At 40.1% G+C, this 20,341-nt stretch overlaps 1 protein-coding gene across 8 annotated transcripts in view; it reads right to left on the reverse strand.

Moving 5' to 3' along the window:
- RIN2 (Ras and Rab interactor 2) overlaps positions 1-20,341 on the reverse strand; it is a 247,649-nt gene that overhangs the window by 42,715 nt on the left and 184,593 nt on the right. For 4 of the 8 annotated variants that reach the window (XM_036009482.1, XM_036009481.1, XM_028523701.2 and 1 more), the window contains one exon: positions 16,551-16,651. The exons of 2 other annotated variants lie outside the window; for them this stretch is intronic. In XM_036009482.1, coding sequence (XP_035865375.1) covers positions 16,551-16,651 — 101 coding nt within the window. Of the gene's footprint in view, positions 1-16,145; positions 16,318-16,533; positions 16,653-20,341 lie in introns of those variants that run through there. 2 more of the 8 variants (XM_036009480.1, XM_036009484.1) reach the window with 2 other exon arrangements.

Genomic DNA, 20,341 nt, shown 5'->3' on the forward strand with positions numbered 1-20,341 from the left:
GTTTCAAGAAGCTAAAGAAACTTTGTTCTGACAACTGCCTCAGCTTTTTTAAAAAGCCAGGGCCTCAACAGGGGGTTAGTAAATAAGACTCATGAAGTCTCATAAAGGAGCAACCATAAATTAGACCTTGTCTTTGCAAATGACTAAGCCAATGCCTTATTCAGCTAACCATGTGAGGTTTATAGCCTATCATTACAGAACAAATTGGCTTTTATCAGCCAACCAGAAGGACAACCTTCCAGAAAGAGCTAATGAAGGAAATGCCAAACCTGCAGTGAATGCTGTTGGTGCCCTGCCCAGTTCCCCTTTATCAGATCGGGCACCCATCCTCCTGCTGTCCCCTTTTCCTGAACATACCTGGGAAGTTATACCCTCCCCTGCTAATAATACAGGGTGAGGAGTGGTCTTCTTGCCTAAAGGTGGGACAACTCTGTGGTGTTATTCATGATTCAGAGCTTCCTGGGAGATCAGGCTGAGGCTAAACTTCAGCTGGCCCCATATCTTTGCCTGGTTTCCTCCCCTCCCATCCCGTATCCCTCACTCATTCTAACTCTGCTCCTGAGAGACTCTCAGTACATCACAGTACAAGAGTCCCTGTCTCAGGCTCTGCTTTTAGGGAATTGCACCTAAAATAGAAGCTGATGAGATAAACAGAAATTATTGGTTCCTAAAGCAGATGTCTGCTTGCAAATATAAGGGAGGGCAAAGAAAGAGTGACTTATAAAAGATAAACCACTGTGATATAACCCAAGAGATCATATGATAATATGGTCACAGTGGGACAGCTGCATTAGAGACTCACCTCTATTTTTGAGCTTCATTTTTTCTAATCTGAAAGTGATACCTGCACCACCATGTAGAATTGATGCAAGCAGGAATCACGAGTGGATGCTAATGTGAGTAGGTAAAAGACATTAGGGAACAGAATATTCACCATCTTAAAAGACCCCATGGAATACTTATCATAAAAAGGAAAAAGGACCACGACAATGGAGAAACCAGGCAGAGACCATCTTAACCAAGTGATCAGCTTTAACACCTCCCAAAATAAGACACCTGATATCAAGTGCCTCCACTTCAATGCTCTGAGAAGTGTAACCCAACCTAGACAGGTAGTCTAGCATAGATTAACCTTTATTTAGAGCTTATAACTTTGCTTCAATCAACCTGCAACCCCACTTAGATCACTCTAAAATTGGTAAGTTTTGTATAATGCTATCTTGTAATTTGCTGAAAGTCTTACAGAAAGACTAAGACTTAGTCAGATGTTTATCCATATCTATACAACCCCGTAGATTGCCAGAACTGTTTTTCAGGAACAAGCTCAGGATGTTTTGCAGCACCAGGGGGTAAACAGCTGAAACTACCTGAGACCAGCTGGAGCAGCCTGAAGGACTCTAGTGACTTCCTCATGAACTTTCCTCATTTTACCCTCATTATAATACTCTCCACACAGGGGCAGAGATTTTCTGCCATTTTTGAACATGTAATGTATGTATAACCATGTTCCCTGACTGTAAGTACGTGGGAGTATCCCCACCTATACATGCAATGATGAAGTCTATCTTGATGTTTACACATGATTTCTCCTAATAAAGATGGATTAGATGGCCCTGGCTGGTGTGGCTCAGTGGCCTGAGTGCTGGCCTGCACACCAAAGGGTCGTGGGTTCGATTCCCTGTCAGGGCACATGCCTAGGTTGAGAGCCAGCTCCCAAGTAGGGCTGCACAAAAGACAACTGCACATTGATGTTTCTCTCCCTCTCTTTCTCCATCCCTTCCCCCTCCTTTCCCCTCTTTCTAAAAATAAATAAAGTCTTTAAAAAAATATGGATTAGATGCTTTGTTCAGGGACACACTGCTCTGGGAACAATCCCTAGTGCATCCCTGCTTGCCAGCTTGCATTATAAAACTCCTTCTCGTGAAGTCATCTCAAAGTTGTGTTTGGGCGGGCAACAGCTGAGCATTCAAACCTGGTTTGGTCTGGAAACAAAGGTTATAATACCACCTGGGTAGTTTTCCTGTCCCAAAAGGTGTTCAACCTAAATCGACACAAGAGGAAACAATCAAACAAACCCAGTTTCAGGAACTTTCTGCAAAACGCCTGAATGCTTCAAAATGTCAAAATCATTTTTTTTAAAAAAGGCTGTGGGATTATAAATAAAAGGAAAATAAAGACAAGAATAAAGGAATAATAAAGACAATATTACTATATTGTATGCACATATGGGATCAGAATAACAGTTATAAAGGACAATTAGGGATATAAAAATAAGGATATATATTAGATAATATTACGTTGATGTTTATTTTCCTGCATATGATAATTCTAATATGGTTATACAGGAAAATATTCCTGTTCTTAAGAAATGCATACTGAAGAATTTAGGGGCAAAGTATGAAAATGTTAAGTAAGTGTCAAATATGCTCAGTCCTCCACCCCCCTGAAAAAGAGGTAAAAGTATAGAGGTAAAAAATATGTGGCAAAATTTTAACAACTGGTGAATTTAAGTGAACAGTACTTTTCTTGCAACTTTTCTGTGATGTTTGTATTGTTTGAAATCTGCCCCACAAATGAAAGGTGCCTCTAATTAACAAAGTAATACATAAAATACATAAAAGTTTGATGTGAGATCAAACTTTTCCTCTGTGGGCAGAGAGCAAACACTGAAAAACTCTACACTTTCTCTGCCCCCATTCCAACCACCCCAGGCCTCATGACTCTGAAGCATATTATACCCACTCAGAGGGACAGGGTTTGTCAGCACCAGCTGCATTCTGGCCTCACCCAATATTAGTCTCTTCAGAGTGTGGGATGAGAGTGGCCCTTCCACTTGGCTGCATTCCCTTCATTCCCAGGGCTGGTGTTAGTAGCCTAGGCAGGTGTAAGAATAAGTGATTGCAGAAAGTGTCTTCTAATGTAAGGCAGGCAGAAAGACACTAGGTCTGGTTTCATTAAATTTCACAGAATTAGATTCATCTCAGAGAAACCAGTAACTTGCAGCCATTTCCAAATGATGCTCTCTCTTATCCTAATCCAGAATTTCAGAGCATGGCACTATCTAATAATGCAGCTTCTGGTGACCAGGACACTCAGAAAAGCTGCCTTGTACTTCCCAGTACATCACCCACTCTTCCCAAGCAGCACAGTAGAGGTGTATACTTTGACTATACAGTCTAGTCTTTTTTTTCAAATTAATGACAATTAACAAAGTAATACATAAAATACATAAAAGTTTGATGTGAGATTGTTTCTGCAGAAAAAAATACTGATGCAGTAAATACAGTCAACAACCTCCTCTCTAAGAATATAGTATATGGATAATATGTGTAAGAATATAAGAATCCTATTTTGTAGAATGGCAAAAATAAAGTTTAAGAGGGCTAAGACATAAGGGAAAATGACAAGCTATTGCTGTCAACAAGGGTGGTGCACTTTCCTCTGGCTGACAGGCCTGAGCACTGATGCAGCACTCTGGATGGCGCTGTGCTCCAAGGTAGGATGTGGGGACATAAGCACACACACAAAAAACAAAAAGCCTCCCAAACCTTCTCTATGTGAGTTAAAAACTTCATTAAGCTGAACAATGATATATTTTAAATAGGCAATTTGCATCCACATCCATAAGATATGTTTTGATTATTTTTGAAGGACAAAATCTGTTTCAATTAGATACTTAAAGTGTACCAAGAACTTTCCTTTCCACAGTAGACTGTCAGTCCATAGTTCAACTAAAAAAATAGATTTGTGTAGTTAATTAACAACTTCTGAAAACCTCTTATATAATGAATGGCAAGTCCTCTGTGAATTAAATCAGGTGGAAGGTGATTTCGATCAAGTAATGTTGCCCTGAAACTTGCCCCACGTTCTTGGGCTCCCTCCGTGTGTGCACGTGTGAGTGCATGTGCCTTAGCACAAACATGATCCCTTCTGCCTTGGAACTTGGTACATTTGTGATTTACCTTCATGGAAAAGCCATTCTTATATTTTCTCTAAGTATTCTGTTTTGTTTCTACTTGCAGAATTAATGGGCTCTGTAAATTGACTCACCTGGAGGTGGTTGGCTGACTGAGACATCAGAACTGGTTGGAGGACAGAATATCATAACCTTCTACAATACACTTGGCTTTTGGCCTTTGTCTCCATCCCTGCTTCCCACATGCTGACACCAGGCACTACCCCTGGTCTCCGATATCAGGCTTTACAAAAGTGTGAAAGGGAATTTTCCTCTTGCGAAGGGATCTCTGCTCATGCTGCCTGCTCCTTTCAGGCCAATCCCTGTGTTGGATGTGGAACTGAGTAACCCACAAGGGCTGCCGTAGATATGAAATTTGAAGGAGTGAGTGGCAGGGTCCACCCAACTTTTACCTTCCTAGGCTTGACCTGGATTTCCAGCAAAGTGCTCTCTGATAACCCTTAGGAAAGATTCAGTGTTCTTCAGCCCAGGCGCTATTTTCCTGAATGTCCCTCATGGACCGTCCCAGACTTTTAAGAACACTAATAGTTAGTTTGTTTTTTACACAGTAAGTACCTAATATATAAACAGTCCTAGAGTGACTCAAGACACACTGATTTACTTATTATCAATAGGATGCTAACTGCATCAATAAAACAAAACAAAAACAACAAAAGCAGAGCTGAAGTTTCCAAGTTGCTTTTGCCTAGGACCTAATTATAGCTTAGTACCAATCACACTGCCTGTCTCCCTAACATAAAGAGCTACAGGCCTGCTACAAAGTGAAGAACTCAAAAACAAAACAAAGCTCTATTTGGTGAGGTAGTGTAGATTAATTCTAGCATTTTATAACTTCTCGATGGTATTAAAAATCGACATTTCTCAAAGAATGCTGCATACACCAAGGCAGTACATGAAGGCATGGTTTTTAATTTTAATGTCCAGTACTTATTTTAATAGTTACATATATTCAGTGCATGGTGGAGATATTAAATTTACTTTCTTCCCCATTTGTTTTTTTTATTGTGGTAAAATATTAGACAACATAAAATTTTCCATCTTAATCATTGTTAAGTATACAGTTTTGAGGTACCACATATAATCATATTATTGTACAACCATCACCACCATTCATCCCCAGAATTGTTTCCTCTTGTAAAACTGAAACTCTATAATTATTAAACAATAACTTCCCACTCCCTCCACCCCCATTCCAGGCAACCACTGTTTTAGTTTCTGTCTCTATGATTCTGACTACTCTAAGTACCTCTTATAAGGGGAATCACACAGTGTTTGTCTTGTCATGAGTGGCTTACTAAACTTACTTTTTAAAATAAATGTAAAAGGTAAGCCAATTTAAAGAAAACAAGCAAATTAATAGTAAAGATGGTTCATGAATAGAAGAAAAATTGTAACACAACAGAAGAAATTTTGTGCGAGACAATTTGGATTAGAACATAATATTTTTTCTCTATTAATTTACAAACCTTTCTGATTACAAACCTCTCCTGTATTATTTACAATCTTCTTTCCTAAACTCAAAGGGGAAGATTGACTTTGAAAAATGTATCTATTTGCCATTGCTTAGCCCTCTTGCCTGTTACTATGCTCAAGTTATTCTTACGTGTCCACTGCAATAACTGGCTCCTCGGCACTTACCCCATTTTATGAGGCATTATATATTTTCTCTCTTTTACTAGCCTGATTTCACCCCCAGGCCATACACGGGCCTAGCCCAGGGCAGGCATTGATAAAATGACTGCTTTAGGGATGAGCAGGGACTGGCTGGGAGGTGATATGAAAACAACAGGTTTATTCCCTGAGAGTGAGGAAGGGAAGAAAGAAGCTCAGTGGACAATGAGAAATGTGGTGGGCACTGGATCTCTCCCTTAGCTTCTTTCTGCCCCTCTTACCCCCACACATAACCTCTGATTTAGTCCTTTCCTCAGCCAGGCCCCAGCAATAGAATCTAGCTGCTCAGTTTCAGTCTCAGGAGACAAAGTATTCTTGTGTCTGTGTTTATCAGGAAATGGGTGGCAAAAATCACCCCAGCTACCAACAGCCCCCTGGCCTTCAGCCATCTTAAGGCCTGGGGTGAGAAAAGAAAGCAACCCAAATCCTTCCAGAACAGCAAATCCTAACTTTTAGCAGCTCCTTCCTTATTACTCATGAATTTCCTTTATGCACAAACCCTCCAACTTCTCACTGACTAGCAAGGTGTGGCTCTGGGTACAAAAGTCAATGCTGAGTCTTAGCCTAGAACTGTAACCCTATGCTCAGCGACACAGGACATTGGTGATAAGTGCTCCATTCAAGGTCCCCAGCTACAGAATGCCTTATTCCAACACTGGCAATGAGATTTAGGTTCTAACAAAAGAACTCATTCCACCAGTTGGCTGGACACAGAAAAAGGCAGGGGTAAACAGTATTGGTAGGAAAGCTGCCTTTGGTTAAGGCAAGTATGGAAGTGAGGTATGGAAAATTCCAAAATGGGAACTCAAACCCACACCAAGGGTGGCTATAGCATTCAGTTATCAACCAGACATCATTTAACTGGAGTAAAAACCACCCATTTCTTGGGCATGTAAATGCATTTATACCAAAATGCTAACTTTTGTAAGGCATGTCATAGTTTCCATCCAGTCAACCCCAGTATTAGTGGAAAGAGTATTTGGAGGCCTCAGTTGATTCTTCATAATTATGAGGCCTTGATCTGCTACTACATGCTATTTAGCCTCAGTTTCCTGTGTTGGAAGATGGATTCTTATTGAAAAAAAAAAAAAAAGGAAAAAAGGGAATCTATACTAACACAAACAAAATCTGAAAAGAACTGATTATAAGAACCTGGACTGTCTTGGGAACTGTAAATAAAAATTCTGTTTAGTAGTTCCCAGAATCTCTTTAATTGTCTCCTAATTTTTAGAAATTAAAAAAAAAAAAAGCAAGCTAATATGTTCCAGTTCTAGGACACAAAAACTAGTCTAACAAAGCCTTTTCATATGACCTTGCCTCTACCTGCTGCCATGGCAAGAAGGTGGAGCCCTGGACATGGCACTGCGGAGGGTCCAGGATTCTAGCTACAATTGACCATTGTGGGGATAGTCTTAAGAATTAAGGACCAGACAGAAATTGGAGTCTTGGACCAGTTAGTCCTTGTCAGTATAAGAGGAAAGTAAACACACCCCAAACACCCAGCAGTGGCAAAAATGCCAGGCTTGGTAGAAGATGAATTGGGGGCTTCCCAGAACTGGGGGAAAAGAGGATGGGTCTGTGATCAATGGTTTCTGAAAATGTATTAGTAGAAGAGGACTCTTTATGTAGAGAAACAGAGAAAACAACAGCTCATACTGAGAGAGATCCATCTGATAAAAACTTCTGGCACGAGGACCGATTCCAATTTTTGTTAAACATATACACACATAACAAAAAAGGTTTTGCAGAACGCCTTCAATTTAAAAAATACCTAGTAGTTGATGTCCAGTGATTTCTTAACATGCTCAATCATGAAAAACTTCTTTAGAATTTGTGAGGCTGTATTAAATGCCTACTCTGTAATATTTAAGTCAGGAGAAGAAGGGAAGGCCAAATTATTCTGGCTATACAGAGGGCACTAGCTAGTTTCTCGGTTTATAGTTGAGGAAACTTACCCACCACCCACGATGGGAAAGTAATGGGCAAAGGCCTTGGGGAGGGAATATTCTTGTAAGGATCATGGCCTACTTACCTAATTTGTGAGAGATATTGGAGCCCATCCAGTTTGTCTACTTATCTGAGGTCAAAATGTAAGAAATTAACAGAATTAGGCATGGGACCAATGCACTGACTTGTGCAGTTTACCCACACCATACAAATAGATATTTTAATTCCTCAGGGCCTTTTTTTTTACCCTTAAATTCCCAAAGGAAAACAACTAACATATTTTGTGTTGCAAACTTTATTCCTGCGTTGCTAAGGGCTGCTGCTTTCTGAGGGAAGAGGCAGCAACTTCCTCAAAAAGATTTCCAAAAACATGTCACAGGAGGATTTGTGATTTTAAAGTTCTCTCTACTGAGAGGAGAGAACAACAAAAGAATGGGAACAAAAATAAGTGTCTGCCTCTGGGGAGGAGGCACTGCCATTTTTGCAAGAGAAGGAAGATTTGGTGGCATTTTTTGCATATGAACTTCCTCTTGTGGACTCTTCAGCTAAAGATGAAAAGGGCAGATATGAAGCCAATGCTGGCAGGGGGCTTCATTTATTCCCGTAAAACTGAGAAATGAAACAAAGAATCTGTTGTTCTGGGTATCCCTGGAGCTGAAAACAGGAGCAGAAGGAGCCAGGCAACTCTAAGTATTGGTCCGTTGACCTTTGAGCATAAGCAGAGACACTCACCAGACTTCACAGAAAAGCAAGCACTTCGTGGATTTGCTGTTCTTGTCTTTTAGTGCTTTAGGTTACATTGGTATTATTTCATAGCTGGATTTAATCAGTACTGCATTCTAACCAAGCAGATGTTTCATGGCCTAATCAACTACCACCACAGCACAAGGCAAGGTCTTATAAAGGATAAAATATATCTAAGAGTATGCCACTGTGAAAATTGTGTGTTCCTAGGGGAGCCAGCCTAGGCTACATTGTGCATTTCCAGGATGATCGAAAATACCTTTTAAGTCAATGAATTAATGTGTGACCTATCATTTAAATACACAGAAAAACATTGAAAGGATACATACGAGGACAAAGAAATAAGCCAACAAGCTAACGGCCACTGGTTCAGGGCTTAGAGCACATCCAAAGGTCCCACAGCATCTGAGAGCAAGCCACTCTCTTAGGACAGTTACACCTGTCAGAAAAGTTTGTTTTTCTCCTTTCCTGTGAGCTACAGTCTGGTTCACCATAACACGGGAGGCTCACAATCATTTGCTACAAAATACTAGGTATATTTTCCAGTATCTTAGACCCCTTGAAAAAAGGATTTGGTGTTATCAAAGTTTACGGATTCTTCTTACACATGATCTATTTCTATGAATTGTAAATTTAAATTTCCATAATTCTTGAATATTTGTCAGTGCCCGCCTGTTCACATTCTTTCTCAAAGGATATCTTATGGGAAAGAGAATAGAGAAGCTCTTTGACTTGGGTTGAGATTGTGTTCTGAAAGGCAGCTGAAAATCCATTCATCTAAAACACCCAAATACAATAAACACAGCTACTCTTTCCTTCAGTGGAGGCAGGTCAGGTGGGCACTATGTGGGGGGATGGTGGTAATAATTAGAGGAGGTCATGTAGCAAAAATAGCTTTGCAATCATAATTTTTCCTATCTTGCCTGTTAAGATGTTCTATTATGACTAGCTCAATTTCCCTTAAGGTGTTTCCTGATTTCAAGCCACCAGGAGTGTTTGGAATATGGTTTCAAAGAGTTCTATGAGACTAACTCTTTGCTCAAACTGTTAACAATGTAGCAACAATTAAGTTCAACTAAAAGAAAATATTTATTGAACCAGGACTCAAATCGATGATTTGGAATAAAAGGAAAAAATAAACATCCAATCAGAACAGAATGAAAAAACAAGAATTCAAAAAATGAGGAGAGGCTTAGGGAACCTCCAGGACAGCTTTAAACATTCCAACATCCAAATCATAGGGGTTCCAGAAGGAGAAGAAGAAGAGCAAGAAACTGAAAACTTATTTGAAAAAAATAATGAAAGAAAATGTCCCCAATCTGGTAAGGGAAATAGACATACAAGTCCAGGAAGTTCAGAGAATTCCAAACAAGTTGGACCCAAAGAGAGCCACACCATAATTAAAGTGCTAAAGGTTAAAGATAAAAAGAGAATCTTAAAAGCAGCAAGAGAAGAAAAGAGAGTTATCTACAAAGGAGTTCCCATAGGACTATCAGCTGATTTCTCAAAAGAAAACTAACAGGCAAGAAGGGGCTAGAAAGAAGTATTCCAAGTCATGAAAAGCAAGGACCTCCATCAAAGATTACTCCATCTAGCAAAGCTATCATTTAGAATGGAAGGGCAGATAAAGAGCTTCCCAAATAAGGTCAAGTTAAACGAGTTCACCATCACCAAGCCTTTATTATATGAAATGTTAAAGGGACTTATTTAAGAAAAAGAAGACCAAAACTGTGAACAATAAAATGACAACAAACTCAATACTATCAACAACTGAACAAAAACAAACAAACAAACAAAGAAACAACTAAAACAGGGACAGAATCACAGAAATGAAGATTACATGGAGGGGTATCAGTGGGAAGGGGGAAGGGAAAGAATGGAGGAAAGGAGCAGGGAATAAGAAGCATAATTGGTAGGTACAAGATAGATAGGGAGAGTTTAAGAATAGTATAGCAAATGAAGAAGCCACAGAACTTATATGTACAACCAATGGACATGAACTAAGGGGGCAGTGGAATGCTGGAGGGAATGGGGATACCAGGCGAAGGGGAATAAAAGGGAGAAAAAAATGGGACAACTGTAATAGCATAATTACATAATAAAATATACTTGAAAAAAGAAAAGTCTTGCTTGAATTGGAGTTATACTATTATAGAAGGTATCATAATATATTCAGGAAATCATCTAAAAATATTTGTAAATGTTTCCAATTATGAGCCAGACTTGAGATTCGGTACAGTACCTTAGCTGAATGCCAGTGGGAATTATAACTTCTATAAAAATATCCCAACATTAAAAAAAGAAAATAATTACTGAGTGGGCACTATTTGCTAAAAATATCTAGATAGTGAAGCCTGCAGATTTATACAACCTAAGGGAGAAAGAATTTTAAACAAGTATATAATGGAATGAGGACATAATAGAGGAATATACTAGGTGCCCTGGGGACATTAGGAAGGAAGCAGATAATTCCAGGTAGGAAGTGGTTTTAGGAAAGATGAGATTCATTAACCTTGAAGAATGAGGTCAGACTCAAGATCAAAAATGCCCCAAATAGCTGTGTGGTCTGTCTTGATTGGTGATACCTGTTACATTAGGGAAGGTTTTTAAAAGAACATGTAATCTTGGATGTAGGTCCTTGCCTTTCATGACTTGGAATACTTCTTTCCAGCCCGTTCTTGCATAGAGAATAAGTAGCATAGATGGTAGGTAGAAAATAGACAGGGGGAGGGTAAGAATAGTATAGGAAATGTAGAAGCTAAAGAACTTATATGTATGACCCACAGGCATAAACTAAAGCAGGGGGATGTGGGTGGGAGGGGGTGTACAGGACGGAGGGGAGTGAAGGGGGCAAAATGGGACAACTGTAATAGCATAATTAATAAAATATATTAAAAAAGAACATGTGATATTTCTTTTTTTGATTGCCACGGTAGAACATGTATATTGTGGAATGCAAAAAATAAAAATAAATATTACTATGAACCCACCCCCTCAGATAGAACTACTTTTGATTGTTTGCTTGCTATCTTACTTCTTTGCCTTGGTGTGTATCCTTTCAATGCCTTGAAAGCATGAAAGAATAACAGGTACTTCTATGTTGTGACTCAAATACTTATCTCAGAGCTGCAAGACTCAGCAGTGATGTCTCTTCAGTTTTAACAGAGCATCATATTACAAGTTTAACATGTCTAAGTTCCAGGCTAAAGTCATGGGAATCCTGAGCTGGCAGCTAGTTCATTGGTTCACGTTAATGGAAACTATAAAATTATACAAAAGATTATTTGGGGGGAAGAGATGAAAAGATAAAATAATCTAGAAATTATGAGAAAAGTATAAATACATATGTACTTTTATTATTCACATATCTGCTTATGAATCTTAGATCATAAACTTGTAGCAAAAAAAGAAAAAATCCCTGCCAATCAATTTCTCCCTATCTTTTAGATTCTTTTGCTTTACTTTGTTCAGTACTTATATATATGCAAAAATATTCACCATGTCATAAATTGATTGGACCAAGGCCATTAGCTGCATCATAACTAAGAAATATATGTGCGTAAATCTGATAGTTATTTTTGGAATTTAAACTTTTTAAAACTCAGAATACACCTGCATCCAATACAGTTTCCCATATTTAAGGAATATATGTTCTCTACTTCAGTGACTTCAAAAACAGAATTCTATATCACTTCATATTATTCCTTTCTATCTTTTCTTCTTTAAACATAAAATACAAAGTGACTATTCTTTGTTGATTTATACCTACTTTTACTTTTCTGAAGAGCTTGGAGAGTATATTTATGAGATCATTAGGAAGCAAGTTCGTGTCATTGATAAAAAATCATCTTGCATTTTGTCTTCTTACACAGTTTCTGTGTTGCATGCAGTGTTAGTCTGCAAAACAATTATTTTCCTCTTTTGTCATAACTGGACTGATGAAGAAGCATGGCTTGAGTGTAGGAAAAAGGGTTTCTAGTCCCTCTTCTTTTCTAGGGAGGAAGCTTAAGGCCTACCATACATTTTCAACTTTTTATTTTTTATTTACCGTTTGGGGTCACCTAATTGCTTTATGAGGGTGATGTCTTATTTCTACAAAAGGCTTCTGATACTTGAATATTTTAGAATCTCCAAAAGGCTGGCATCTTTTATTTATCCATTCAACAAATATTTATTGAGTGGATGGATGCTACATGACAAACACTATTCTACACAGACTTGCTGTCATAACACTTACCTTCTAGTGCTGGAAGGCAGAAAATGCACAGTTAAGCAAGTGAATATATGTCAGATCTCTACAAGTTCTGTAAAGAAAAAGAAAGCCAACTAAGGTGACAGAAAGAAGGGAGGTCCAAGGGTGAATGCTTCCTGGAGGAAGTACATTCCAGGCAGAGGAAAAAGCAAGTGCAAAGGCTGGGAGGTGGCAACCTGCTCAGCAAGAAGATGGTGAAGCAGAGTGATGAAGGAGTAGAGATTGCAAGAAAAGAGATGGTGAAAGGATATGAGGAGTCATCCTGTAGGGTCCTGAAGACCATGCGTGATTTTGGTTTTATATTAAAAACTACTAATGGGCTTTGACTTGGATTGAAGTTAACCTAATGCAGATTCATTCTCTATACTGCTTAGAGAAGGTGGAACAGGTGAAAGCAGAGGCATGAGGAAGGGGTATACTACAGTGGTGCTGGTGAGAAGTGGTCCAATCCTGGATCTAATGTGAAAGTAGAGATGCTAGGATTTAGAGATGAACAGGAGGACAGTTATGAAAGAAGCAGAGGCATCAGGGATGACTGTGGGCCCAAGCACTCGGAGGAATGGTTACTGGGATAGGGAAGACCAGGGAAGAGGCAGGTTTGTGAAGGGAAACCAAAAGTTCAGTCTTGTTCTTTTAAATTTGAGACACTAAAGGTCAGGTTGAGTGGGCAGCTAGAAGTCAACATCGAGATTCAAGGAGAGGACCAGCCTAGGGCTGTAAGTTGGGCATTATCAATACACAGATGGTATTAATACCACAAGGCTGGATGGAATTACCTAGGAAATTTATCTACAGATTTTTTTTAGTAAACAATGTGTTGTGTTTACCTTGTGCCAGCATGTTGTGAAATCCTTCATAGTTATACACTCAATCTTCGTAAGAACTCTATCACCATCCTCATTTTACTGATGTGGACACTGAGGCACTGAGATTTTTTTAAGTATCTTGTCCAAGGTTTGTGGGGGGAGAGAAGGGAGTTGTGAAGAGGCTCAAGGATGGAACTCTGGGTGATCCAGGGGTAGGAGGTGAGGGAGACTAGGAGGAGCCAGCCAGGAGTCTAGAAGCAGCAGCTGGTGAGGTAAGAGGAAATCAGGGATCACGGCATCCCAGAAGCCAAGCCAAGCCAAGTGAGTGTCCCAGGAAAGGAGGTGGATCCACCATGTCAGATAATGCAAAGTGAGAACAGACTATTGGATGGATAAAGGTGACATCTACACTTTCACTAACCTGGTTTTGAAATTCACTTACTCCCATTTTAAATGCAGGCAAAAAAAATCTTAGTAGTTTCTTCAGCAGCTGAAACCTTGTTACCAACCAAAACTCTAGATGTTTCCATTATTGGTGCTGAAGTATTTTTCATTTCTTCTCTGCTTTCAGAGGATATCAGTTTCTCGACCCATTGCAAGACCTCATTACTTGATGCGTTAATAAAGAAGTACTTGTGCTATGAAATCACATATTTTTACATTCTAATCATTGTATTTCACTATTATTGTTTCCCCCATGTCCTCTTACATACTTTATTTTATGCATTTAAAGTATTCTGAGAAGGGGTCCATGACATAAGAGAAGGTTTCAGACCTCAAGCTCATCTCAACATCAACCATGACAGAGCAACCAAAAACTAATGCTGGTTGGGAATAATGATTTCTAACCCACGATACCACTGTGACACTTACTCCAGCATTCAACAAACTGGGCAGCCACAGACACATCCTGGTGAGTGTGGGTGGGGTGGGTGAGGCCACATCACAGCTCACACTCACTGAGGATGGGGCTGTAAAAGAAGGGCACTGCGAGGCATCTGTGCAGCCACCAGAAATGTGCCCAGCTGAGGTCCTCAGAGGCTGACTGTTTCTTCTCTCTCTGGTGTTTTCAACTTGAGGCAGCTCTGCTCCTCTCCTGCCTGCTCTATTTCAGGCTCTGGGCTGCTCTGTGCCAGTAGGACTTGCTATTTTCCTGTAGCCACCCATAGTCCTGCTCTGCTTTCATTGTGAAAACAATGCTAAGTCTTTCTTCCCCTCTTTCTCTGTTATCTGGCCCTCATGACATCATTGGGCAAGATAGAGCAATGATTAACGAAGTCACCTCTCCACACTTCTAAAAATCAGCAAGAGACCCCAGCAGAGAAGCCACAGCCTTATTAGTTAGACTTTTTACCACATCATACAGGTCCCACATAAGTAGAATGAGGGACATGCCAGAGCTTTGCCTCATAGTGTAGTTAGGGAATTCAATGAGTTGGCAGCAGCAATGCTCTTAGAACAGAGACCCATATACATTGGTAAAAACCATATACATTGTTAAATAAAGGCAATCTTGCCTTTTCTTTGTCTTTTCCATACAAAAAAGTACCAAGTAAAATGCCTCTGAAATTCCATAAATTCAGTGTTAAGCAAATAGCATTCAAGAATGAATGACATATTAACCTGAAAAAATAAAGTTACATTATCCAATTTAAAAAGAAAAGGAATAAAAGAGATGTTAAAGATTAAATGACGGCCCAGCTCTCCCATCTCAATACCCACTGCAGTTAGAGAGTGAGATCTTGATGGTCCCTATTATGGTGTCATTCCTGTTAGCAAACCTAACATTTCTGGTGGCCCACATGCAGCCAAAGCTCCTGTCTGACCTCTGGGGAGTCTGGGGTCCCCTTTGCAGTGTTGTATTTCCTGGATGTGGGGGAAATCAGTGTTACTAAAGCTCTCTTCTTTACTCTTTTGTTATCAGCCTGGACTCCCAATTTATTTTTAGCTTAGTAATGCCAAGGGTAGAGAATCCCCTGGCTAAAGTTCCACAGAGTTTGGGACTACTCTGAATGTGAGGTTGAGAGTCTCTACTCAGAAATCACCATGCATTTGTCTAGATTATGGAGAAAATCAATTCAAGTCATTCACACGAAGTAAAAGGGAATTATAAAATGCCTGGAGCTACTTCAAGTTGCTTGGGGACCATCAGGTCTACCCTTGTCATTTTGTAGAGAAGGAACTGTAAGGCAGAATTTCCATAGCTAAGGGAGAATACAGTTCCTCTAGAGACATAGGAGTTAAAGCACCACAGTACAGCTGCCAAGTGCCTCCTTGGGGTTGCTTGTTCTTCCCTCAGTCTATGTACGGCAGGGAACAAGTCTGGCCAGGTTGAAATATGCCTGGACCACAGACCCAGCTGGTTTGCCAGCTTTTGCAGGACTCTTCCTGCCTGCCTCATGACCAGCAAGCAAAACCCACTCCATGAATCTCACACTTACATTGCACAGACAGCCTCAACCCCATTTCCTGGGAAAGGGGGCACACTAATAACAAATTTGGCCTCTTGAGAACCAAGTGTCCATGTTGTTTAGCAGTCAGTATATTCTGTTGTTTTGCAAACAATGAATTACACCATCCAAGAGCTGGATGAGGTTTTGACAAGCTCCTCCAACCTGCCACCCCCACCCTGACCAATAGTACAATATTTGCCTCCCCTTTCTTAATCATTTACAATCACATCCAATTTCCAATACTCTAGGATGCACTTCAGGCTAATGGCTATGGTAAATGCTGGGGGTTTTCTGACCTGAGAATGCAAAATGAGTCCATCCTCTTAGTGTTCCCCTTTAAACCTTCTGGAGACTGACACGGGCTACACTGAGTTCTTTCTACTTTGCACACGGAGGATCCAGCTGCGTTATTGTTTCCATCACTGTTTGTAGGTGGATATGGCAGATAGAACTTTAGGTTTCCGGGTTCTGGTGCCAGGAGGAATTGAGAGGGTATAAAGTTCAAGTGCCTTCAAAGTGATTAAAATAACCAAGCAGACAACTGGTTCCTGGGCCACTCCCACCTCCTCCAGAGTTGGATCTGAAGTGGCCACCACACTCCCAGTTCCCAAAGTTGAGGAGCCACGGAAATGGCACTACTCAAAGCTAATAGGGTTCACTTAACTCCCATCTCACACCCAGTACCTAATTGCCTTTGTCACCTGTGGGCTTCAGTGAGTTCCAGGCCATTTTCCAGGCTGACATCTGTCTGCACCATCTCCTGTTTCAGTTCTCCGATCTCTGAAGCGATTGTGTCAATAAGCTATTCAAAGACAAAAATAGTGTGACGTCAGGATAAGGAAGAGGCGTGCCTAGGGCTTGGGGAGCTTCAGACACTTCAATAGGAGCACAGAGATGACCACCTTTTTTTTCTTTCTTTCTTTTTTTTTTAATCTTGGCTATGTTAATTTCCTCTACTCAGAGGGAAAAAATAAAGAGGGAGCTGCTTCTTCTTAGAAAGAGGAAGAACTTAGGTTTCGGTATTGCCCTAAGAAAAATAATATGACACCCAGTTTTGTTTCTCAACATGAGTACAAAAAGGAATAAACAAATTTTGGTAAATCAGGCCTCGACATTCATGTTATCAAAGTGAAGACTCAAAAGGAATTCCCTGGATTGAATTCTATGCAGTCATTATTCTGGCCACAGAAATAAGCCTATTTTAGAAATACACAGTCTGCAAATCAATTCACAAAGAAATTAAACTTATTTCTCATCTGATTCTTTGCTGTGGTTTTATTTTCCCCTAATGGTAAAAAACTGTTTGGGAAAAGGGAAGAGGGGGATGCATGGGGCTGGAAGTGTGTGAGTGGGTGGGAGGTTGAACCATGAGGAGAATGGAGGGGAAAATATGGCCTTGTTTTGCAGAAGGCTTGTGTGTACTTACTCCTCTACACACACACTGGGTAGGGGCTATATCTGACCCTAAAGTTTGGTCTAAATTCTTCAGTCCACCTATCCACCCATTCAACAGAATCTTTTCTGGTGAATATTAGACACTGTATTTGTGGAGCAACTCTTCTCAAAGTGTGCCACAGCTCACTAATTTTTAAAAATGTTTATAATGACTTCTGGCCAAGATGGAGGTGTAGGTACATATACTTCCCCCCTCACACAACCAAAAGGATAACAACAATATAAAAACAAAAAACAACCAGAACTGCCAGAAAATCAAACTGTATGGATGTCTGACAACCAAGGAGTTAAAGTAATATTCATACAGACTGGTAGGAGGGATGGAAATAGATAGCCGGGGCAGAGAGGATATGAGGCAAGGCTGCACCTGGCGGTCCCAAATTTGTATGAGGATATACTTGGAGGAACAACTGGGGAGCAAGACAGACCACATAACCCAGGGTTCCTGTTTTTCCTGCAAAAACAGGCAGCCAGGGCAGACAGGACATGAGGCAAGGTGGCAGTTGGAGGACAGGGGTGGGCAAGGCAGCGGCTGGTGGACTGTGCAGTTATACATTTACATGTGGATAAACCAGGAGGGGCAACTGGGGAGCAAAACAGGCTGCACAACCCAGAGTTCCAATTTTGGGTTCCCCAAAACTTCTGGCTATAAAAACCAGTGGGGGTTGCAGTGGCAGGACAAACTCCCAGCCTCACAGAAGAGTTTGTAGGAGAGGCCCATAGAGCCCTAGAACATACACAAACCCACCCATGCAGGAATTAGCACCAGAAGGGCCCAATTTGCTTGTGGGTAGTAAGGGAAGTGACTGAAAGCCAGCCAAGAGCCAAGCAAGTAACATTGTTCCCTCTGTGACCCCTCCCCCACATACAGTGCCACAACACAGCAACAGGGGTTGCCCTGCCCTGGTGAATACCTAAGGCTCTGCCCCTTACTACATAGTAGGCATGCCCAGACAAAGAAATATGGCCCAGATGAAAGAACAGATTAAAACTCCAAAATTAGAACCAAGTGATGAAGGATAGACAACCTATCAGATGCACAGTTCAAAACACTGGTAATCAGGATGCTCACAGAAATGGTTGACTATGGTCACAAAATAGAGGGAAAAGTGAAGGCTATGCAAAGTGAAATAAAACAAAATATATGGGGAACCAACAGTGAAGAGAAGGAAACCAGGACTCAAATCAACAATTTGGATCAGAAGGAAGACAAAAACATTCAACCAGAACAGAATGAAGAAACAAGAATTCAAAAAATAAGGAGAGGCTTGGGAACCTCCAGGACAACTTTAAACATTCCAACATCCAAATCATAGGGTGCCAGAAAGAGAAGAGGAAGAGCAAGAAACTGAAACCTTATTTGAAAAAAATAATGAAGGTGAACTTCTCCAATCTGGCCAAGGAAATAGACTTCCAGGAAGTCCAGGAAGCTCAGAGAGTCCCAAAGAAGTTGGACCCAAGGACACACACACCAAGGCACATCATAATCACATTACTCAAGACTAAAGATAAGGAAAGAATCTGAAAAGCAGCAAGAGAAAAGAAGAGAGTTACCTACAAGGAGGTTCCCACAAGACTATCAGATGATTTCTCCAAAGAAACCTTACAGGCAAGAAGGGGCTGGAAAGAAGTATTCAAAGGCATGAAAGGCAAGGAGCCACATCCAAGATTGATCTATCCAGCAAAGCTGTCAGTTAGAATGGAAGGGCAGATAAAGTGATTCCCAGATAAGGTCAAGTTAAAGGAGTTCATCACCAAGCCCTTATTATATGAAATGTTAAAGGGACTTATCTAAGAAAAAGAAGAAGATCAAAACTATGAACAGTAAAATGACAACAAACTCACAACTATCAACAACTGAACCTAAAAACAAAAACAAAAACAAAAACCCCCCCAAAACCCCCAATGAAAACAAACTAAGCAAACAACTAGAACGGGAACAGAATCACAGAAATGGAGATCACACGGAGGGTTATCAGCAGGCAGGAGGAGGGGGTAGAATGGGGGAAAGATACAGGGGATAAGAAGTATAAATGGTAGATACAAAATAGACAGGGGGAGGTTAAGAATAATATAGGAAATGGAGAAAACAAAGAACTTATGTGTATGACCCATGGACATGAACTAAGGGGTGGGGGGGACATGGATCGTAGAGGGTTGCAAGGGGATGGGAATAAAGGGGAAAAATGGAACAACTGCAATAGCATAGTCAATAAAATATACTTTAAAAATATAAAATAAAATGAGTATATCTTATAACTGAGTGTATCCTAAATTTGATCGAGCACATTGTTGTTTTGTTTTTCTTCCCTATTGTAGACCCACTGCTATGTAATAAGTACTCTAAAAATATTTTTCAAAGTGAAAAATCAAACTTAAAACACAAATACTAAAACTAACCAGAGCTATAGGAAACTTGGTGTCAACTCTTAAGAACTTCATTCTTCATGGGACTTCTCTCATTCGTCTTGTTAGTTAACCCTAAAATGACTTCCAAGGTCACTGAAGAATCTAGTACAATACAGGCTTCAGACAACTGACAAAGTAAATCAGAACCTTAGCACAATGACTATTTCAAGATATACCACACTAGCTGCTTCCATATTCCATGTATTGAACTGTAGACACTCTATGTATCTTTTAAAAATTATTTGTATTTTTTCCAGGGAGACACTAAATTCAAAGTTATATCAGAGGATTTGCTCTGCAAGATCACTTCAAATATAGTTTAGGGAACAAAAACTAGTCTATGCTTCTAGAATTTGCACTGAATCATCAGCACCTGTATCAGCATGGTCCACCCAGCCTTTCACAGCTTGTCCAAGGTAAAGCTAAGTTGGTCTCTTCCATTTCAGTAGAAGCAGTTTATAAATTAATCATTGGAGGACCGTGTTTAAAGCCACCAGCTTCTGCTCAGTAAGAACTTAACCATGTATCAGAAGAAGCAGCTGCATTCTGGATGTGCAGCCACATTGTTTTTTGGTGGTGAATAATTGAAAAATCTTGAGCAGTACCTCTTTAGTGGTTGCCACAATAT

Source organism: Phyllostomus discolor, chromosome 9, assembly GCF_004126475.2.
Source record: "Phyllostomus discolor isolate MPI-MPIP mPhyDis1 chromosome 9, mPhyDis1.pri.v3, whole genome shotgun sequence".
Lineage (NCBI taxonomy): Eukaryota > Metazoa > Chordata > Mammalia > Chiroptera > Phyllostomidae > Phyllostomus > Phyllostomus discolor.